We start from the raw sequence: 21,481 nt of genomic DNA on the forward strand, positions 1-21,481 counted from the left end.
GAAAAGATTGAGGAAAAACCATATTTTTTCTACCCTTAGGTTACAGCGGGAGAAAGATGGTACAAATTTTGTGTCCCAGTGGATTGAACTTTGAGGTTTATAGTGAGGCAATCTGATTAAATTTCTGGATGCTGGCCGAGTAAGAAGGCATTATAGCACGTCAGTGATAAGACCTTAATAAACTTTGAGTAATGATAACCTAAGTGATAAAGAAGGATCATTCTCGGAAAAATGACATTTTTGCATTCATTCAAACATCATTCATACATGACTAGTTAGGAGCATTTGATTCATTTTGATCATGGCATCCTAATCATTAGGCATAATTAAGTTCATAAAATGGATTATACAGGTCATGTTCCCTAGAGAACAGACTGAAGATAGCATATCTTGCCTTCCTGTACTGACAGTGGAGCAGATCGAAGACGGCGAATCTTATCTTCTCAAGGTAGTAGGGAAGCAGATTTAAGCCACCAATCCTATCTCCTTGAGCAGCAGTGGAGTAGGTTGAAGAATGTACATCTTGTCTCCCTAAGTAGTAGTGGAGCAGATCGAAGACGGCGAATCTTATCTTCCCAAGGTAGTAGCGAAGCAGATTTAAGCCACCAATCCTATCTCCCTAAGCAGTAGTGGAGTAGGTTGAAAAATGTAGATCTTGTCTCCCTAAGCAATAGTGGAGCAGATCAAAGACGGTGAATCTTATCTTTCCAAGGTAGTAGGGAAGCAGATTTAAACCACCAGTCATATCTCTTTGGCATTACAGTGGAACAGGTTGAAGCTGCAATAGCGAATCTTACTTCTCAGGCAGTGTAGTGGAACAGGTTGAAGCTACAACAGTGAATCTTGTTTCCCAGACGTTACAGTTAAATAGATTGAAGTTACAACAACGGATCTTACTTTCCTACTGTGGCAGTGGAGCAAGTTGAAGCTACAAGTCTTATCTCCTTAAAGTTGCAATGAAACAGGCTGAAGATAGCGAATCTTATGTCCCTGAAGTTACGTAGAGCAGACTGAAGATTGCAAGTTTTATCCCACTAAAGTTGCAGTGGGGCAGACAGAAGATGACGAACCTTATCTCCCTGACATTGTAGTGGAGTGGATCGAAGTGGCAACTCTTATACCCTTGAAGACACAGTGGGTCGGAGTGAAGCTACTCACCAAAAGAAGTCAATACTCGACAAGACCGGGCAAATTTGTCCCTATTAAAGTCTTTGCTTCATTCCTGTTGCACGGCAATGAGCAAAGAGGGGTAGCTGTAGAACCTAAATTTTGGCCCGGGCCCGCATAAACAAAAAAATATAAAACCAAACCAAAATAAATAAAGTCCAATTAATGTCCAAATTACAAAAACCTAATACCAGACCCAAACTATTAACCCATTAGCCTAATACCCAAACAGTCCAACTAAACCAAACTAAACCCTAGCCCAAAAAAATAAAAAAGAAAAAAAAACCCTAAGCAGAGAAAAACAGCAGCCCCCGCCTCCAGCACAACTCCAGCCCGCACGACTCGGAACCAGCCTCAGCGCGTGCCGCCTTCCCCGCACATGCAGCCATGTTGTACCTGTAAAAAGACTAGGAGAGTCTAACAAAAACACAAACAGTGTAAAAGTAGAAAAAATAGGAAATTTCGGGCTATAAAAAGGCCCCGAATCTATGTATTTTGGGGGACACGAATGAATCAAAAGAGATTAGAAAAAAATCAGTTCAAATATCGGGCATTCTCAATGGTGTTTATTCTATTTTTTTGTCTTATTTATTATTTACTGTTTTTTCTTTTTTTTTCTTTTAAAAAAAATAAACCGTAAATAAAAAGGGCAAAGGTCGTACCTTTTTTAGAGTCCGGGAGTCAAAAAAACAAAAAAAATGAGTTTTTGATTTTTTTGGCCACCGTGTATGGCGACGCCGTTGCCGGCGACTGGCGGCAGCCACGGTGGTCCGGCGCCGGAGCCATGGCCGAATCCTGGGGAGAGGGAGAGAATTTGAAAGAAAAATTTTGAAGGTTTTTTAAAAACAAAGGCTGAAATGAAAATATAAAAAAATTGGGCTTAAATACCCATATCAAAACGACGCCGTTTTGAGTTTTAAGTTCAGAGGGCAAAACGACGCCGTTTTGGCCCTTATTCCCCTCTGACCCGCGCGGTGACCCGACTCGGGTAGGATCCGCGTGTTTTCTATTAGTGGTTATTTGTGTTTTAAGTCTTTCCCCATTTTCGATATGTTTCAATTTATCCCTTTTCACACTTTTTCCTTTATTTTTAAATTGGACCTCATATTTTTCTAGATTTTCAGTCTAGTCCCTGACGCGCTGATCCCCTGGGGAAGTGACGCATGTCCGGCAAAAGGGTTTATTGCCCCTTTGGCCCTTGTTTCTTCGCACGTGTTACATATTAATCCTATTTTGATTTTATCTTTAAATTTACTACGAATTTTGCTTCAAATTTTATTCTTATTTCAATGTGGTCCTTTGACTAATTTTACTTTATTATTTACCTATTAATTTGTCTATTGTCCTTATTTTTCAGTTAATATTTTTTTTCTATTATTATTCTTTTCTATTTTTTATAAATCTTAATATTTCTTTTATTAACTTATTTTTATTTTTTTATAATCCTTAAATATTGTCATATGTATACTTTATTTCTGTATTTATTATATTATTTTTACAATATTATTGTTATCATCATTATCATTTTTTTACTGTTTTATTTAATATTTCATTTAATATTTCATTTATTTATTTTCTACTTTCAATTTTAAATCTATCAGATATTAGGTTTTTTTTTTCATTTGGTTTATTGGTTGATTTATTTTTCATTTCGTATTGATGTTTTTGTCATGTTAGTTGATTCCATGATTAATTTATTTGTCTTTTTTTTAAAGTATTTTCAAATTTAAAATTTATTGTTATGGTTATTATTGTTTGTTATTCATTGTTATTACTTATTTTATTCTTTTTGATAATATTAGCATTAGAATGATGTTTGTTATGTAATTATTGTTGTTGTACATGCTATGAACTATTTATTAAATACATTCGTATTACAGCCATTGGTTGATTTAATATTTTATTCGTGTGATATTTCAAGTATCATATCAATTTCGACCTAAATGCATATTTTTTAAAAAATAAAATACTTCGTATTTTAAAATTCAGAAAGATCGTATCCTAACTTACGAGATCTCGATTTTTTTGATAATTCCAGATATATGACTCTCTTTTTTGGAAAAACATGTTTTTAAAAAAATTTAACTTTGTAATCAGAAAAGGAACGTGTTCCAACTTACGGGATATGATTCTTTTTTCTAAAACCGAGATAATCAAAATTTCTAAAAATAGATAAATTTTTGGTGTTTATTCTCGTGTCGGGATTAAAGGAATTGTATCCTAACTCAAGGGATATAATTCTTTTTCTCGATTAATATGAAATATACCCTTCCTTAAATTTTTTGGTCATTTTAAAAGGATCATATTTTTAAATTTCTTTTCGAATTTTCAATCATTCGACCTTAAGACATTAAATAATTAATTTGGTACCAATTTTGGGCGTTACGAGGTTGCTAATCCTTCATCGTACGTAACCGACTCCCGAACCCGTTTTTTTAAAACTCGTAGACCAAAGTCATTTTTTAGGTGATCCAATCACACTTCAATAAAAAATTAGTGACGACTCTAATTTATTTTTAAGTCGACAACTAATTTTTGTTTTCGAAAAGTGGTTTCGACAGAACCAACTAACAACTTTTCCAACAATAAGGACATAGGATCATAAATTATGACTACAACAGGCCATACTTCGGTTCAATAAATTTATTACTCATATTTAATTAAAAAATTTATCAATAGATTTATTGACTTGAAAAAAAGAACTTTGTCATTGAAATAATTCCCATACAAACAATCTTGAATCCAGGTAAACAGAATTTAGTGTCTCGAAGTATAAAGTCGGACATAAAGTTTGTGTTGCAGGCCTAAAGCCTTGAGCATAGTCGAGAATTAAGCATTTTGGAGCGGAGTAAAAGAGGAATGTTCATTGTTTGAAACCATTTATTTATATTGATTGAATGATTTATTTATTTATTTGCAAAAATTGTTGAAATCCTTATTATCGTTATTATTTGTGTTAACCCAAAGTATCCAATTTACCATTTCACTCTTATAACTGTAATTTATAGTTGAGGATATAAATGAGATATTAGTACTCGTAAATCGAAAAAGAAAAAATTGAACTCGATTTGATAATTATCTAGTTGAGTTCGAGCAGTTTGAGCTATTGATCGAATCAAATTTAAGTTTAGTAATACTTGACTCGAATAGTTCACAAACTTTATAAAACTTTTCATATTTTTATATTATTTAATTGATTATTATCTTTAATATATATTATTAATATTAAATTTAATTATTGAGTTGAGTTGAAATAGTAATTTAATGAAAATTGATAAATTCCGAATTTCGAATAGAGGTTATAAATATTCATTCTCGAATATACCCTACTCGTAACAATGGTACAGCTCAGTAACACATAGCAAAACAATGGACAAAATGGGAACCGCAAAACATTAAAAATCTAGTCTTAGCCGCTTAATTGCTTCTATAAATACCTCGAAAACTCACTCATGTCATTCATCATTGCTATTTTCGTTCCAATTTTCTGTCATTTTCATTTGGGATTTTCTCAGTTAGATATTCTTTTTCTTTAAATTTTCATCGATGGCACAGCAGCAGGCTCAGGTGAAGTTCACGGCGGTGAAGCCACAGTTGATGGTGAAGACGCCAAAGGCAGTTGATGCAGTTAATTTCTACAAGTCCGCTTTTGGCGCCGTCGAAGCAGGCCGATCTGCTTGCTGCCCCCCGCCAACGGCCGAACAGAACCTCCCTAACATCCTCTGCGCTCAGCTTGAGCTCGCCGGCTGTTCCTTCGTCGTATATAACGACGACTCCGCTCCGTACGATCTTCATCTCTTCCTCTCCCTTTTAAGTATTTTTATTGATGAGTATTCAATTTCATCGACGATTTATCTTAATCAAATTCTTTATTATTATTTGTGAGTTGTTTTGGTTTTTGTGGTTATTAAAATCAAACAGACAGAAAATCGAAGGGATCGGAAATCAACTCTGCCTGGAAACTGATGACGTGGAAGCCGCCATTTCCAAGGCCGTTAGCGCCGGAGCGGTTGTAGAGGGTGAGGTAACCGAAGGAGGCGGCGCGTGCTGCGGCGGTCGCGTAGGTAAGGTTAAGGATCCATACGGATATGTTTGGCTCATCTGCTCCCCCTCCAACAAATGCGCCCCAGTGGAAGCTTAAAACTGCCATCGGCTCTTTTGATGTAATACTGCTGTTTGTGTGTGTTGTATGGAAATGGTTTTTGTCGTTTTCTTTTGACAGCAGTGGTTAATCGTTGGTGGCTGATGTTAAATGATAAGTCTACTTGTAATTTCTTTTCTTTTCTTTTCTTAAAGAACTACTTGGGTTTACTAATTTAGCATTACATCAAGGATTTAATCAAACTTGACTGCACTTATCCTGAAGTGATTAAGATGTTAGTTCGGAGAAAAGTTTGAATAAATTGATTTAGAAATCAGTATACATTAATTGATATAGATAAGAAAACAGTGAAATTGAATGATTGAATTACTTTTTTTATTTTTATAATTATTTTAATAATTTATTTAATTGAATTCTATCCTCAATTCTAAAAAACTTACTTTGTAATAATTTTAATTTGATTTATATATTTGAAAAAGGTTTTAATACATCTGTATTAGATTTAAATCAATATTTAACACTAATATAATATTAATACTTTGACATACAATTAGATAAATTTGTAAATCTAAAATTCATTAAAATTTAAGTCACATTTTAGCAAATAATCCAATTAACTTCGGAAAATCATTTTAATACACAATGATAATATTTTATATTTATTATCATTATTATAAAAATATGGTATATTTGTTATTGAATGGAAGCAAGTAGATTTGTGGGTTGAGTCTTGCCAAAATTTTAGTCTCGTTTGCTAGACTTGGGTTTAATTTGACACGAAAAATAAGCCTAAAATTTTACTCAATCCCAGCTTGGATAAAAATGTTAAAACCTAGGCTCGACTTGACCTGCTCGAATTAATTTTTTATATAAAAAATTTAAAAAATATAATACATAAAAAATACTAAAAATATTAAAATAAATATTTTCCAACAAATTAAAAATAAATTTTTTAAAAAATATTTATACTTAAATAACACTAAGATAGGTGTAACTTAACAAACAAATGCCTCTAAAATAGTAACACAATTAACACTAAAATAAGAGTTATTAATATCCAAATAATAACAACAAAATAATAGTAACATAGTGAAATTGTAGCAAAACAACAAGAAAATAGCATTTTTTTTGTCTTTTTGCTAATTTGGGCCGAATTGAGCTAGGGCCAAAAAAGCCTTACCCGAGGCAAAAACGGGCCTTTTTTTTGTCCAAGTCTTTTTTTCGGGCTTATATTCTTATTCAAATCCTCCCACCTTTCGGATGGACTTTCAAGTCAAGTTGGATGACTTGTCCCATGAATAGATCTAGTCGAAACTAAAATATTTTGTATATGCATTAAATAATTTATAAAAATTAATATTCTTGAGATCTATAAATATCTTTTTTTAATGCCGTCATTTCAATATTAAGTCTAGAAGCTTCTTTTATATTGGTTTTATAATTTATAAAAATTATTTTTTTTTAAATTCATAATTATTCTTCTTTATAAAGTCTTTTTTGAGTACTCCAATTTAAGTCAAAAACCTGATTATTTTTGGTAGAGGAAAAAATTTGTGTGATAGAACATGGATGAAAGAGAAAGTGCTAGGGAATGGATTTGATAATATGGAAATATTTATTTTGATTATATTTGTGGCGACTGACGAGTCATGTAGATTTGTGATTTGTGAATTTTATATGTAATAGTATAATCCCACTCATTATATCATCCAATTTTTGAATTCATCATCCACCGATTGGTGTTCAATTATTTATAAATTAATTAATTTAATATTTTTTATTTTAATTCGACATTATAAGTTTTTTTTATGAATTACAATAACAAAATAAAACTCAAACAATAAAAATGACTAACGCGATTCGAACTCATACTAGTGAACATCTTTCACCATGTATGATTTAACTATTCTGACAATCACATCAATTCAATCAAAAAATTATAATGTCGAATTTGGAATGAGATTCATAATGTAAGAATTCCAAGACGTAGGTTAGGGAATATGACACAAGCCACCATCATGTAACAATCAACAGTAACATAGCACACATGAATGTGTGAGGGTGAAATGGTGACCAAATCTTCACGCTATTTCCACTAATTAATAGACGTTTCTCTAAACATATCACCCTCATGTTTATGCTAGATTTTTTTTTTCATCTCTTTTAAAAAATTAAAAATATTTTTTTATATTAAATCAAAAAGTAAATTAATTTTTATACATTAATAATTTGAGGTACACATGGTAGATCATGTATGATTTAACTATTCTGACAATCACATCAATTCTTAATCGTAAAAATAAATAAAATTTTTAATAGATATAATGTAAATAGAATAATTTGAATACAATTTAATTCTTAATATAAAGACGATGATAAATTTATCTTAAAAATTCTCCAGATGCAGGTTGTCATTGCTCAAAATTTAAAACTTTTGGATCATTAGGGGTAATACAAGCTTAAGGTTGAAGTTTTTTTTTTTTTTTTTTGCGTCAAAGCATTACCGATTTTAGGTTTTAATCACTTAAAATCAAATTGTTCTAGATGACGTGATTTCAGATTAAATTTATTTCAAATTGGGATCAATTTCAGATTTGATGAGCTCGAATTGTTGCCATGTATGATTGAATCTGATTCTTCTTAGAATTGCCATGGAACTGATGAAACTAATGGCTAGTTCTAAATTCCCATCACAAAAACCAAAATATACTTTCTTTTCTCAAGCTTGAATTCAACAAAAAGAACAGTTATAATGCATTCCTCCATAAAAATTCTTCCATACACAACAAGAAAAAATATAGAGCATTCTAATAAAACAACCATGAAAGAATCTAATAACAAAAAACTTTTAATAAGCAAAAAAAAAATAGAAAGCAAACAATAAAGCTCGGATTAAAATCTCTTACTCACTTTCCTTGTGGCATGAGCAAAATTTCAATCAATACATTCCTCTACTGTTATTAAGAATCGATCCAAGGGTACCCAACACAGCAAAAGCCAGCAATGGACTAACATCCAGAGTATCAAAAATGGGTGGAATTATATTCCTAAACAGATTCAAATAAGGATCACAAAGATCCCTAATAGCCGAAAGTGGTTGCCGATCCCAAGGTATATTAGGGAACCAACTAAGCAAAACCCGAACCATCAAAACCCCACTGTAAATATCGAGCCATTTAGATAAACCAGCCGCCACCACCGTCAACGGCGTGTTGAGGTATCCGCTTGGGCGGTCTTTTAAGGAAGCGAAGAAGAGAGTGCCCGTGGTGGATAGTGCGGTGGGGCTTCGGTGGATTGTTGCCACGGCGAGATTTTGGATCGTTTTGGTCAAGAGAATGGTGGCGGCGAGGGTTAGGGAGAAAAGGGTTTTGAGGGTTCGAGTTGAATCGTTGAGTGGGGACTGAGTTTGAGTTTGGGGGTTGTTGTTGCAGGGTACTGTAATGGAAGCTAATGGGGTGAATTTGGGGGTTTTGGTATTGGGGTTTGAGGGTTTAATGGGGAGAGAAAAGGGAGGTGAACTGGGTTTTGAGGTGAAGATTGGGGCATTAACGTTTCGTGGAGGAAGGTTTATTGAAGCTCGAAGAAGAAGGGTTTGGCTGAGTATCATGTTTGGGAAACTTCTTTTTTCTCGAGAAACAAACAGAAAAAAAAATTGAAGAGAAGGTTTTAAGGTTGAGGAAGGAAAAGACTTATACTGTTATCCATTTTATTATCCATGTAAAACTAAGATCAAAATTTTGTTTTGGTCCTTATACTATACTAAAAATTTTAATTTAGTCCTTCTACCGAATTATTAACACTTTTTAACTATTTTTAAGAAAATAATATGCAACTTATCTGCAATTTAATAAGAATAGTTAATAGTGTTCACAATATGAACCAACTAATCGCATTATAGAATAAAAAATAAATTAAATCATATCGAATTAAAATATATAAGGATTAAATGCTAAATTTAGCATGGTAGAAGGATCAAAAGCAGAATTTGATCTAAATTAACAATTTGAAGTCTTTGAGTGATTTTTTTATCTATTTTTATTTTATTATTATGATATCATTTTAATTGAAATCATGTACACTTAAGTACACCGTCTAACAATAAAAAGAAATATCAACACTATATCAACACAAAGGAAACAATTGAGGCCTTAAGAAAGGTAAGTACATATAATAAGCTTCAATCAAATTTCCCTTTGGTCTAATTTCCATGATCATCCTCTTCAGCAATCTTAAAGGAGCAACCATCATCATTCCTAACCGAATCACCGGTCGCAATCCCATATTAAACCCTCGTCGCTTATTCCCTAGTCGTACAGTACTTCCCCTCCTTCGTCGTAGCTGCCTCCGTCCTCGGCACCACCCCATCAACATTGATGAATTTGGGAAAATTGAGATAGCTATAGAACCTTTCTTCATCATCCTTTATTTTTGAAAACAACAAACAAGCTCTACCAAGTGTTTGTTAATTTGCTTCTTTGAATTCTTATATAGTAAGTGTAAAGATGGAGGAAGGTCTTGCTAATCATGATGGTCATAATGGAAGCAATTATAACATGATGTTAATGTTATTAAAGGGAGGATGGCAATAGAAAAGCTTAATAATATATGGCTATTTTTTTTAGCTTTATAGGGTTGTGGTGGTAATGATTAGAAGATATGGGGTTTCCTCAAATGGGTTCAATGAAAATTAGTAGGTAAGAGGTATCAATCATCATGGAATCCAATACTTTCACTTTAAATGATTACATCTTAGCTAAATTTAAATTTAAAGTCTAATTAGATTAATTTTTAAACTGGAATAAACGTTGTTTTCTTTATTCACAAAACTTAAACATAAAATTTTATTTAAGAGCTTAAGATCATTTCTTATCATTAGATTTAATAGCATAAAACCTAATACTATATTCTTAATCTATGAAATTTGAATCCAAAACTTTACTTAAAAACTCGATTATTTAAAATCTCTCTCCAATATTATCAACTATTATAATTAGACTTTCTCGTATTCATTTCCTTTATAGTATACTAGTTATGGCCCAATACCTTAGGTCTTAATAGCCTAAAGCCAACAAGTACCGAAAGAAAGGCCAATCTTTTATGAAATATATATTAAGCCCACAGCAGCAAATATAGAAGAGGAAACTTAGTTTTAATTCCGAAATTTAGACTTATTCATGAGATAAATCGCTCATTTGACTCGAATCAAGTTTGGATAATACTTTTAATGAATTGACTTAAATTAAATTTAAATAATAAAAATATTTTATTTAAATTTAATTATAATAATATATAAACACAATATACAAGTTTGGACAAATTTAAGTCTGACCTTGAAAAATATTTTAAATTCGTGATTAGACCTGTTCATGGGTCAAGCTATCTGTTCAGCCCGAAGGCCCGCCTGAAATTTGGAAAGGTTTGGGCAAAAATATTAGGCTCAAAAAATGAGTTTGGGCAAAAAAAAACCCATTTAAAATATGGATTGGGCTCGAACTTGAACATTCAAGACCTGAGCCTGGCCTGACCCATTTTAAGTTTATAATACTTTATATTATGTTATTTTTATATATTATGTAATTTAGAACACATTAAAAAAAATAAACCTATACTAAATATATAATTCTACTATAATGTAAACATTAAAATAATGTTAAGATGCAATCCTCCCTAGAGAGGTGGTTGACAGAATACAAGCTTGCAACCCTCCTATAAGGGAGTCGGGAGTGGATCATCTCTCTTGGAAGTGGATGGCTACCGGGAAATTTTCTATGCGTGAGTTATACAAACATCTTTGTTGTCCCATCTCATCTAATCAGCTGAAGGATGATGAAGTCATTTGGAAAATGAAAATCCCTTAAAGAGTAAGAACTTTCTTGTGGATGCTTGTTTGGAACAAGATTTTGACAAATGAGGAAAGCACACGAAGAGGTATGTCTTCTTTTCCTTTTTGTGAATAATGTAGTAAGTCGTTTGAATCAACGATCCATGCTATGAGAGATTGTGATTTCGCCCATTTGGTGTAGAAGTCCTTATTACCTAGAAATGCTTGGAATGTTTTTTTCAACTTTCATATTAGGGAGGTGGTGAATGGTCGACCCTTTTTTCAATGGTGACTTGGTTCATTTGGAAAATTGCAATGCTTTCATTTTTAAAAATGCTAGAAGTAGCAGTCATGAACTCATTGCATCGACTCTTGCTTGGACAAAGTCTTGCGGGTATAGTGCCAAGATGGATCATGTAACACCCATAACCCTTATTCGTCGCCAGAACAAGGTTATGAAGCATTACCAGAATTTACAGAATAAATACGAATGAGGAGTAGAAGAGGTATGTCTTCTTTTCCTTTTTGTGAAAAATGTGGTAAGTCAATTGAATCAACAATCCATGCTATGAGAGATTGTGATTTCGCCCATTTGGTGTAGAAGTCCTTATTACCTAGGAATGCTTGGAATGTTTTTTTCAACTTTCATATTGGGGAGGTGGTGAATGGTCGACCCTTTTTTCAATAGTGACTTGGTTCATTTGGAAAAATCGCAATGCTTTCGTTTTTAAAAATGGTAGAAGTAGCAGTCATGAACTCATTGCATCGGCTCTTGTTTGGACAAAGTCTTGCGGGTATAGTGCCAAGATGGATCATGTAACACCCATAACCCTTATTCGTCTCCAGAACAGGGTTATGAAGCATTACCAGATATTACAAAATAAATATGAACATTTTATAACATTTAATAAACATATCAAAAACCAATCATAAAGTACCCATATTGTCCTTTGAATGAGCCATCGAGGCCTAATATACACCTTAGAAGTGCACCGGGACTAAACCGGATACTCAAGAAATTTTTCCCAAAATCTCAAAAAAAAATTTAGGAGTAGGGGACACACGCCTGTGTGGCTGGCCATGAGACATGCCCGTGTCTTAAGACGTGTGGGCATTCGATGTGAGGCATACGGCTGTGTCCCAACCTGTGTCCATACCTACGTAACTCACTAACTTGGGTCACACGGCCAACCACACGCCCGTGTGCTAGGCTGTGTGAAAGGTGCAAGGGTCACACGGCCAAGCCACATGCCTGTGTGCTAGGCCGTGTGTAAAAACCTGGGCATTCTGTTTCGAATTTTTAAGATGTAGAGGACACACGGCCAGACAACATGCCCATGTGCTAGGCCGTGTGTCACACACGGCTGAGACACACGCCTATTTCTTTGCCTGTGTGGACGAAAATAGGTCATTTTATGGCCTCTTTTCTCACCCATGCTTGATTTCAACCTACACACCTCAAATTTCATACATATAGGCCATAACAAGATCTCTAAAGCAACCAACTCCTATCTTTAATATGATCATATTATCACATATATTCTAACATTCTAATTAGAACATAAAACAATTCACACATGCAACTGCTTATATCAACATGTTTTACCAATTTATTCATCACTAAGCCTAGGAACTAACCATTCTTTAACCACACTAATACTATACCAAACATGATAAAACCATACATATATAAGTTAACTTGAAACATAAACAAAATGTAATTCTTGACGTTTACTCAATCATTTCAATCCCTATACATGCCATATAAACCATAATATGTATTGCAAAATCTAACGAAACAAGTTGGACAGTGTGGCTCGATGTGTTGATCCGACCTCCTAACTTCTCGAAAATCTACAAATAACATTAAACAACACAAGTAAGCTTAATGAAGCTTAGTAAGTTCGTTGGCTTTTAAACATAAATCTTACTGAATATATTATAGCAATTCATTTAAGTAAATCATTCAATATACTATTCCTGCCAAATACAACTTTAATCAATGAATTCACTTATTTCAAATTGATATCAATAATAAGTATAAATCTTCAGACATTAATTCCATATGTCACTTACCAACCCTTGTCAAATCGGAGAACATCTTACGGACATGAGTACATCGTATATAGAAGCCCGAAGGCTGCACAGAAGCACATAAGTGCTAAACAGAAACCCATAAGGGTTGAACGAAAACCCATAAGGGTTAAGCTGAAGCTCAAAAGAGCTGAACGAAAACCCAATAGGGTTAAACTGAAACTCATATGAGTTAATTGAAGCTCATGAGAGCTAAATGGAAAGTAAACACGAAAGTTGGCAACAAATGCTGAACCTCGGTTTACTTGGGTAATTTACCGTCAATTCCTCCTTTGCACTGAATGACTGTACTCAATCTCGCATTCCGTTCATTTTGAGCATTCAATTCAATTTCATAACTTTAACAATAATTTTATTTTCAACAAATGATATGAATAAATACATAATACCTTTCATCAATTTAACATATAAAATTAAATTTTAACCATAATACTTACCTTGGTTAAATTGTGGAATTTGTAATAGTTCAGGGACTATTCTGCTAATTTTCCTTTTTCACGAGTATCTATGGGCTCTTGATATAAAATATAAAATTATTCATTCCTTAGCATATATTTCAATTCTAATTCACTTCACAATTAATTCCCTTTAATTTTTGAAATTACACAATTACCCCAACTTTTATAGCTTTTGCAATTTAGCCCCTCGCCAATTAGCCTATCAAATGAGCTAATTTTTCTCAATTTACAATTTATCTAAATATTATAAACTATTATAAAACCTTTGATCAATATAATTTTAGTATCAAACCCTAATATTTAATCTTTTCACAATTTAGTCCTAAAATCAATTTCTATTGAAATCACTTGATAAAATCATCAAATAATAAAATTAAAGCTCTAAATCCATGTTAATTCATCACAAACATCCAGAAATTATCAATGGTAACTTTCAAAATTACCCATAAAATCAAAAACTAATGAAATAGATAATTGGATCTAATCGTAAAAGTCTCAAAATCATAAAAATTTCAAGAAAAAGGCAAGAATTGAACTCACATGAAGTAAAAATATGAAAAACCAGCTTTAAGAGCTCTCTATGGTTGTTTTTGGCTGAAGATTGATGAAGAAATGTCTAGAAATTCAATTTGGTCTTTGTTTTAATTTTTACCTTAATTTCCCAAATGATCATTTTGCCCCTAAATTACCTAATTTCAAGATTTTTCTCTGCTTATTCCGCCCAAGCCTTCTAATAGGTATCTAATTGCCTTTTTGGTCCTCCCTTATTTACCACTTAAGCTATTTAATCATTATTTCTTTAATTAGCAAGTTTACCTTTTTCAATATAGTCCTTTTTACTTAATTAACTATCAAAACGTTAAAATTTTCTAAAGAAACTTTAATACTAACTTAATGACACTCTGTAAATATTTATAAAAATATTTACGGTTCGGTTTATGAAATTGAGGTCTCGATACCTCATTTTCGAAACCACTTAACTTAATACTTTCTTTTAAAACACAAATCATTATTTCAAAAGTCTTCCTAAAATCACGTTTAACTTGTAAATACTAAATAATAAAACTTTCAAATTCACTCGTCAGATTTAGTGGTCTTGAACCACTGTTTCCGACACCACTGAAATTTGAGTTGTTATAGATCATTTGGCTTGCTCTTCTAAAACTGAACAAAGATGGCAGCATCCCGATTCAGGTTGGTTCAAGATTAACGTTGATGGTTCTGTATCAAAAAACAACACCAAAGCAGCGATTGGAGGAGCTATGCAAAACTCAGACGGGGAGTGGTTGATGGGTTTTAACATGGTAACAGAGATGGATGAGATATTCAAGATTGAAGCACAAAAATTGTTGAAGGGATGAAACTGGCTTGGTTGAAGGGTTATAAACAGGTTGAGATTAATTGTGATAATGCGATGCTTATAGATACTATCCATAATGGGTTCGCATTAATTAGTAACATTGTAGAAGTCTGGTTAATTCATGAAATGTGTAATAAGGATTGAAAAGTGAAGTTTAGGCATGTCTTGCGAGGAAGCAACAAGGTAGTTGATTGTTTGGCAAAGGCGGCAATAGGAAAGCTAAACCAAGTAATTTTTTTTCCAGTTCCACCACAGTAGCTACTAGAAGAGGATACTTATGATTCCTTATATAAAGGAACCATTGTTTCTATTCATTCCTAGCTAATAGGAGTGTTATTTTTCTCTACAATAAAAAAATTGTTAAGATGACTATATAAAAATTTTCAATAAATAAAAAATGTATAAAATTATTAATATTAAAATAATATAATATAAATACTTTTTTAAAAAAATTAAAAAATAATATGGGCAGACCTAAAATGAGCCTCGGTTAGTCTTTTGTAAATATAGACGGGTTTAGGTAAAATTTTAGGCCTAGATTTTAAGTTGAGTAAGTATAAAGTATGTTAATATCATACTTAGACCCAACCCGAACCTAATCCAACCCGGCCCATGAGTACCTTTAATCACAACCCAATACACTGGGTAAATCAATGTATTCCAAGCAAACTTCATAATAAAGATTATCAATATTTTGCCCTATAGAAGATTCATTGCTGGTTTCAATTCTTTGACCAAATCTATCACTATTTACAACTTTAAGCATCCGGTTAACATATAAATTTATCATTAATCGAATATATTTGTACGTTACCCTGTGTAACCAAGAAACGGTCTACTTTAATCGTTTCTTATAAATTATCTCTCACAAGGATTGGATTCGAAAACAGTGACAAAAGAAATCAATATAGGAATAAATACCAAACATACCTACCCACACTACTACCAGTCCCCCATGCAAAAGTAACCCCAAAACCCTGAAGAATCAACCAACAAAGTAAACATCACAAACATATTATTAAAACCATGGGTGTTTCACCATCATCAACCACACATCTCCGCAGTGCTGTCGTCGTTGGTGCTGTAGTTCTTCGAGGCCCGGTACTTGATAGCATTAAGTTCAACTTTACGCAAAGCAGCTTTCCCCAAATCAATGCCACAAATATCAGATAGCCTAACGAGGTAAAGTAGCACATCGGAAAGCTCTTCACCGAGGTGAACTTTTTCATCTTCTTTCCAATCGGGCAACCCTTTAGGAACCTCACCTTTCCATTGAAATATCTCAGAGAGTTCCCCTACTTCACCTACCTATATCAATATATAATCAATATTTCAAATATTCAATAATAATAGAAAAAAAAAGACATAAAAAGCTATATATATTCATTAACATCATCTGTTTGAGGTATCGTCTGCTGAACTAGCCCTTGAAGGGTGGAAGTATTGTGCCTGGGATGCTTATATGTTCGGTTTTAGCCTCGGGTAAAAGGGTTCACGGAGTTTGACAAGAGCACTTAGTCCACCAAGTAAATGTTTAGCATTTGACTTTGGTGGAGTTCGAATCCATGCCCTTAACACATGTCTTTGTAGGTAAGAACACTACCACTTGATTAAATAAGTTTGCCAAACTCCATGAACCCTTTTTTGTTCTCCTCAAAGTAGGGAGACAAAAATCTAAGGCTAAATACTCCGAAAACAATACTTTCGTTGAAGGTACAAGACTGACCAGAGAGCGACCTCCCCCAACAGATTTCAATGAAGGAGAATCATGTGTTAGCATAAGTTACCATGGCCAAAAGGAGGTTTCTAGGGCTATGGAACTGATCCCAGTTCCTTTCTTTGGCAAAATCAGCCATTTTTTGCTTAAGGAGATGGATGCTCACACTTTGATCATCACCTTCTTGTTAAACACCAGTCATCTTTAGAAGAACACCGAAAGCTAGATTTAGATTAAGAGAAATTTTGTTTACACATATGTATATGTGTGTATATATATATGTAAAGAGAGGGAGGGGGAGGCTAAGAATGAATTACTCGATGCTGCTTATGTTTGGCCAAATTAATAGATAAAATAGAAAAAGTAGACATACCATAAGATTCCATCCCATTTAGGTATGTAATCCAAATAATTAAATTCCTTTCCTAATCTATGATTCTTTAGAAGGTAATTGCAGATGAGTGACAGGTGAAATTAGACTATAGGGTGTAATTTAGTCGAGCTGAATTCGAATACTGTTAAGCTGTATATTCAATTTAAATTAGATCGGACAATTATTTTTAAGTTCGAACTCAACTCGAGAAATATTCAAGTTATACAAGCTTAAGGTTGATTAAGTTTGTTTATCAATTTTTATACTCAAGCTTGAATTCGAGCTTGATAATTTAACTTAAGGTTAATAAAATGAATTAAGGGTAATAATGAAATTTAATAATATAAAATTATGAAAAGTTCGAAAAGGCTTGTGGATTGTTCGAGTCGAGTATTATTAAGCTTGAATTTGGCTTGACCGATAGCTCAATCTCAAGCTCAGCTCGATAATGACCAAATAGAATTCAAAATTTCTTCGGATTGAACTTAGTAGCTTACAAGCACTAGTGTCTCATTTGCACCCTTACTTTTGCATTGTTGATGAAGGTTTTGGGACTTTAAGTGCCTAAGATCGAGTTCTACCATTCAAAAAATATGTGTGAATTAATGAGTTAAAGATTGAATTTGATTATGACTTGTAACTAAAAATCATATTTTATTATAAATTTTAAGAGATAGAATATATAAGAAAAAGAAAAGATGAAATCTTTTGCAAAGTTAGAATCACAACTATATTAATGCTAAGAATGAGGGTATAATTATTGCCAAAATCAAGCAGTTAAAATAATTTTGGTGACTTTCTTGATTGTATTAAATGTTGAATTGGAGATACAATTTTAAGATGATTTTGTATTATCTGAACTAATATTTAACACCGACAAAGTGAAAAAGGAGAACATAAATAGTTGCGTAGTTAAACAGGTAAAATTATTGTGAAAGTTTTTATATTAAGAATTAGATTTTATTTTATTTTAGTTACTTAATATATTAAAGAGCAAACTGATCATTTTTATTAAAATTTTCATTCATTTCTACTATTAAAAATTGATGTAGCTGACGGACTAATCAAAGAGATACATGTGGCGTGCCACATATACCTCATTACGATGTATATAGACCAATTTTTATAGTAAAAATGAATGAAATTTTTAATAAAAATATACGGACTAATTCGTCTATTTTTAGTAAAAAAAGCCAAAATGCAGTTTGACTCTTAATATCAAGACTTGTATAATACTTTTACCTACAACATATATATAAAAGAATACATAACAACACCCTAAATCTGGTAGTAACTTTTTTTACTTCACTACCAATATATAGGATAGTTATTATATACTCTAAGGGTGAGTTTGGATGGGCGGTGCGTTTACCTACGGTTAGTGTAAAAACAGCTGTGGCGGTGAGATTAGATACTGCAGCGATACTGTAGCGTGAGACAAAAAGTAAGCTAAACGCACCGCACCCAACCGCCCATCCAAACCCACCCTAAAGCAATTAACCCGAAATTTCAATGTATTTAATTTGGTCCTACTGGATTGAATTTTATTTCACATTTATTTTTATGCATTTCAACACATGAGCTTCAAGGAAAGTCACCAAAATCAGATTCGGTAGCACACTACCATCAAATTATATATAAGACCGAAAGTGGATGTACTATCAAATGATATCAAACACTGTCCTAGGAAATTCCAAACCTCCTTTATTCGTGTCCCTAATTTTATTAAAACTGTCCTAATCTCCAAAATTTCAATACTAAACTCAATTTATTTTTAAAAAAATAGGTATAATAATAAACTTTATTATTAATATTTATCATTTTAAAGGATAAATTGTGTTAGTAGTCCGTTAATTATGTTTTTTTTATCATCTAATTATGAAAAGTTACAAAAAGGTTCCTCAATTATTTAACTTTGTCTTTTTTAGCCATTCAACTATTTTAAATTTTTGGGTGTTTTCATTTTTATATTAGCTAATTGGTGGCTAGAAAAGACAAAATTAAATAGTTGAGTGAACTTTTCATAACTACTAATGCGGTTCACCCCTTTTTTTTGTCAATTTGATCATAATTTTTTTTTATTATCTTGATCTTAACTATCAAATTTTAGTTAAATTATTTTTTTCGGATAAGTTGATTGAATTATTAAAATTTTGATGAGAATGACATTATAACTATGGGCGCAAGCGGTAGCCTAAACCCCCTAAAATAGAAAAAATTATATTTTAACCCTTTAAAATCTATAGAGATATATATCAATATGGGATGGATTTATTTATTTTTTCAGTAATATAATATTATTATGCATGCAACTGTAATAAACATGACATGTTGACAATTTTAAATATGAAGATAGTGATCCCTACAGTCTTGAACTTGTCTTGGTCGATTTTAATGAGTTTATTCGTCGTTGATGATGGTGAAGCAAGGTAAGTAAAGGTCAGGGTCAAATACGGCTCCTTTTGTAAAAGACAAAAGATTTAGGTGAAGAAGAAGTTATAGTGCTTTGCGTTGCGTTGCGTTGCGTTCAGGGAATTTGTTGAAAACAAATCAAAGTTTAATTGGTGGGTAATTAAGAGGTTTGCTTGATTTAGTCACGGACTGGATGCCATGTGAACTGTCATTATCCATTCTTATGTCCACACAATGGAGGTTTAGACTTTGCACAATTAAGACTTGAGTTATTGATACAACACTTCTATCTTTTCTTTTACATATAATTTGATTTGATTTAATGTGTAATTGCTTAATTTGGTGTAACTTTATACATGAAATATTAATTGTGATTCAAATATATACCTGAAACTTTAATTTTGATTTAATCATACATATTTAAAGAAAAATAAATATAATTATTTATGCATGCAATATTATATTATAAAATGATGTTATATCAACAATTGTGCTAATAATTTATAAGAATTGGATCAAATCAAAATTTCATGTATACAATTACACATTAAATCATAGTTCATGTATTATTTTGATATTTATCCTTTTTTCTTTTAAATACCAATTTGGGTCGGTCCATTTAAGACATTTCACATCAATATTTCATTCTTTTTTATGTGTATCGAGACATGATGAGTTTTGAAATTATTGTTATGTATAATTACTTTATTTTTTTTACCATTAATGTCACTTACGGAGAGCTTTTAAAAGATTAGTGTGTATAATAGAGATGAATTTTACATTTTCTATTTTAATAAGCTATATGTTTGTAATTACAGTTATTGCTTATTTTTTCTTTTAAAATTATATTATCCTTTTTAGGATTTACATTTACTCTACATCTACTTCTCCTGTTTCTTCTATTCAATAAAATTTTCTCAAAAATAGGTGAAATTTTCTTGTGTTTTCTAATATTTGAGTTTATTCTTAATTATTATTCTTTTTAGATTTATAATATTATATATTAATAGCTAGTAAAATTTATTTCAAATATTTCATATTTATATTTAAATTCATTTAAAGTATGACTTTATTTAATATAATTTAAAATGTTCAAAAAAATTAGAATAAAATTGTAAAAATAAAACTTACATAATTTAAATTTATCAAATAGTCTAATAATATCTCGTACTTAATTTTAATTAATATATACCAAATAAATTTTATAATTCAATTTCAGTACTAATTTAACTCCCAGTTTTAAAAAGATATATTATTTTGTAATTAATCTTTTCTTGAAAGTTAATTTGTAATTTATAAATATAGATATAATATAAATAATTAAACAAATTAATTTTTGCATTGTGTTGAAATCGGCGTTATTTAAGTCAAATCAGACTAGTCGGACGAACTATTTGGATCAAGATGGTGATATATCAATCTAAATATAGGAGTTGAATTGATTTTTGCACGAACCACTCCGAACATGTATAAATAAAAAAACCAAAAAAAAACCACATCCGAATCGATCTTATAAAATTTTAATTTACATAAATTTTTTAATTACTTATTTAATTATTATTCAACGAGTTAAAAATCAATGATGTGACTAATTCAACCAGAGGGTTGAATTTAATAAAGCTTCCAATAATTTAGTTTGAAAAACCGTTAAAATGTTTTGAGGAAAACTCCCGCGAATAACCCAACTTTACTAATATACCTAACGTTACCACCAACCCTTTCTCTTCTCTTTTCTTTCTGTATAATCTGTGCCTTCACCACTTTCGTTGATCTACCCTTATACCAAAACAACCATGTCCATTGATGCAAACAATCCCTTTCTTTTCCTTCATATTCTCAAAAAAGCACCCATTTATCCCATTTTATCATCATCATCATCATCATCATATTCACCCCCATTGCCAAATTCAGCATTGCAACCTCTACTAACTTCCTTCTTATTTCATCTCTTTCTTTCCCTTTCTCTTTTCATAACAA

The 21,481-nt window shown here is 31.8% G+C and overlaps 3 protein-coding genes across 3 annotated transcripts; 1 reads left to right on the forward strand and 2 right to left on the reverse strand.

The window, feature by feature from the left end:
* The first annotated feature begins 4,535 nt into the window (after positions 1-4,535).
* LOC107954000 (uncharacterized protein At5g48480) lies at positions 4,536-5,478 on the forward strand. The gene is made up of 2 exons (XM_016889450.2): positions 4,536-4,949; positions 5,089-5,478. Exons 1-2 carry the CDS (start codon positions 4,714-4,716, stop codon positions 5,306-5,308), a joined length of 456 nt encoding a protein of 151 aa, XP_016744939.1. The 5' UTR covers positions 4,536-4,713; the 3' UTR covers positions 5,309-5,478.
* Positions 5,479-7,999: 2,521 nt separating this feature from the next.
* On the reverse strand, positions 8,000-8,955 carry LOC121219399 (ylmG homolog protein 1-2, chloroplastic). The gene has a single exon (XM_041097491.1). The coding sequence runs from the start codon at positions 8,874-8,876 to the stop codon at positions 8,208-8,210; it is 669 nt and encodes a 222-aa protein (XP_040953425.1). The 5' UTR covers positions 8,877-8,955; the 3' UTR covers positions 8,000-8,207.
* A 6,756-nt stretch (positions 8,956-15,711) lies between these two features.
* LOC107956611 (dCTP pyrophosphatase 1) lies at positions 15,712-16,993 on the reverse strand. Its single transcript, XM_016892216.2, has 2 exons — positions 16,790-16,993; positions 15,712-16,310 (listed from the first exon to the last, which is right to left on the reverse strand). Exons 1-2 carry the CDS (start codon positions 16,856-16,858, stop codon positions 16,047-16,049), a joined length of 333 nt encoding a protein of 110 aa, XP_016747705.2. The 5' UTR covers positions 16,859-16,993; the 3' UTR covers positions 15,712-16,046.
* Positions 16,994-21,481: the final 4,488 nt, after the last annotated feature.

The sequence above is a fragment of the Gossypium hirsutum genome, chromosome D07 (assembly GCF_007990345.1).
Source record: "Gossypium hirsutum isolate 1008001.06 chromosome D07, Gossypium_hirsutum_v2.1, whole genome shotgun sequence".
Lineage (NCBI taxonomy): Eukaryota > Viridiplantae > Streptophyta > Magnoliopsida > Malvales > Malvaceae > Gossypium > Gossypium hirsutum.

Coding starts and splice junctions, on each gene's coding strand:
- LOC107954000 (XM_016889450.2), top strand. CDS start 4,714: ATGGCACAGCAGCAGGCTCAGGTGAAGTTCACGGCGGTGAAGCCACAG. Junction 4,950..5,088: donor TATAACGACGACTCCGCTCC/GTACGATCTTCA, acceptor AAAATCAAACAG/ACAGAAAATCGAAGGGATCG.
- LOC121219399 (XM_041097491.1), bottom strand. CDS start 8,876: ATGATACTCAGCCAAACCCTTCTTCTTCGAGCTTCAATAAACCTTCCT.
- LOC107956611 (XM_016892216.2), bottom strand. CDS start 16,858: ATGGCTGATTTTGCCAAAGAAAGGAACTGGGATCAGTTCCATAGCCCT. Junction 16,311..16,789: donor GAAACCTCCTTTTGGCCATG/GTAACTTATGCT, acceptor ATATTGATATAG/GTAGGTGAAGTAGGGGAACT.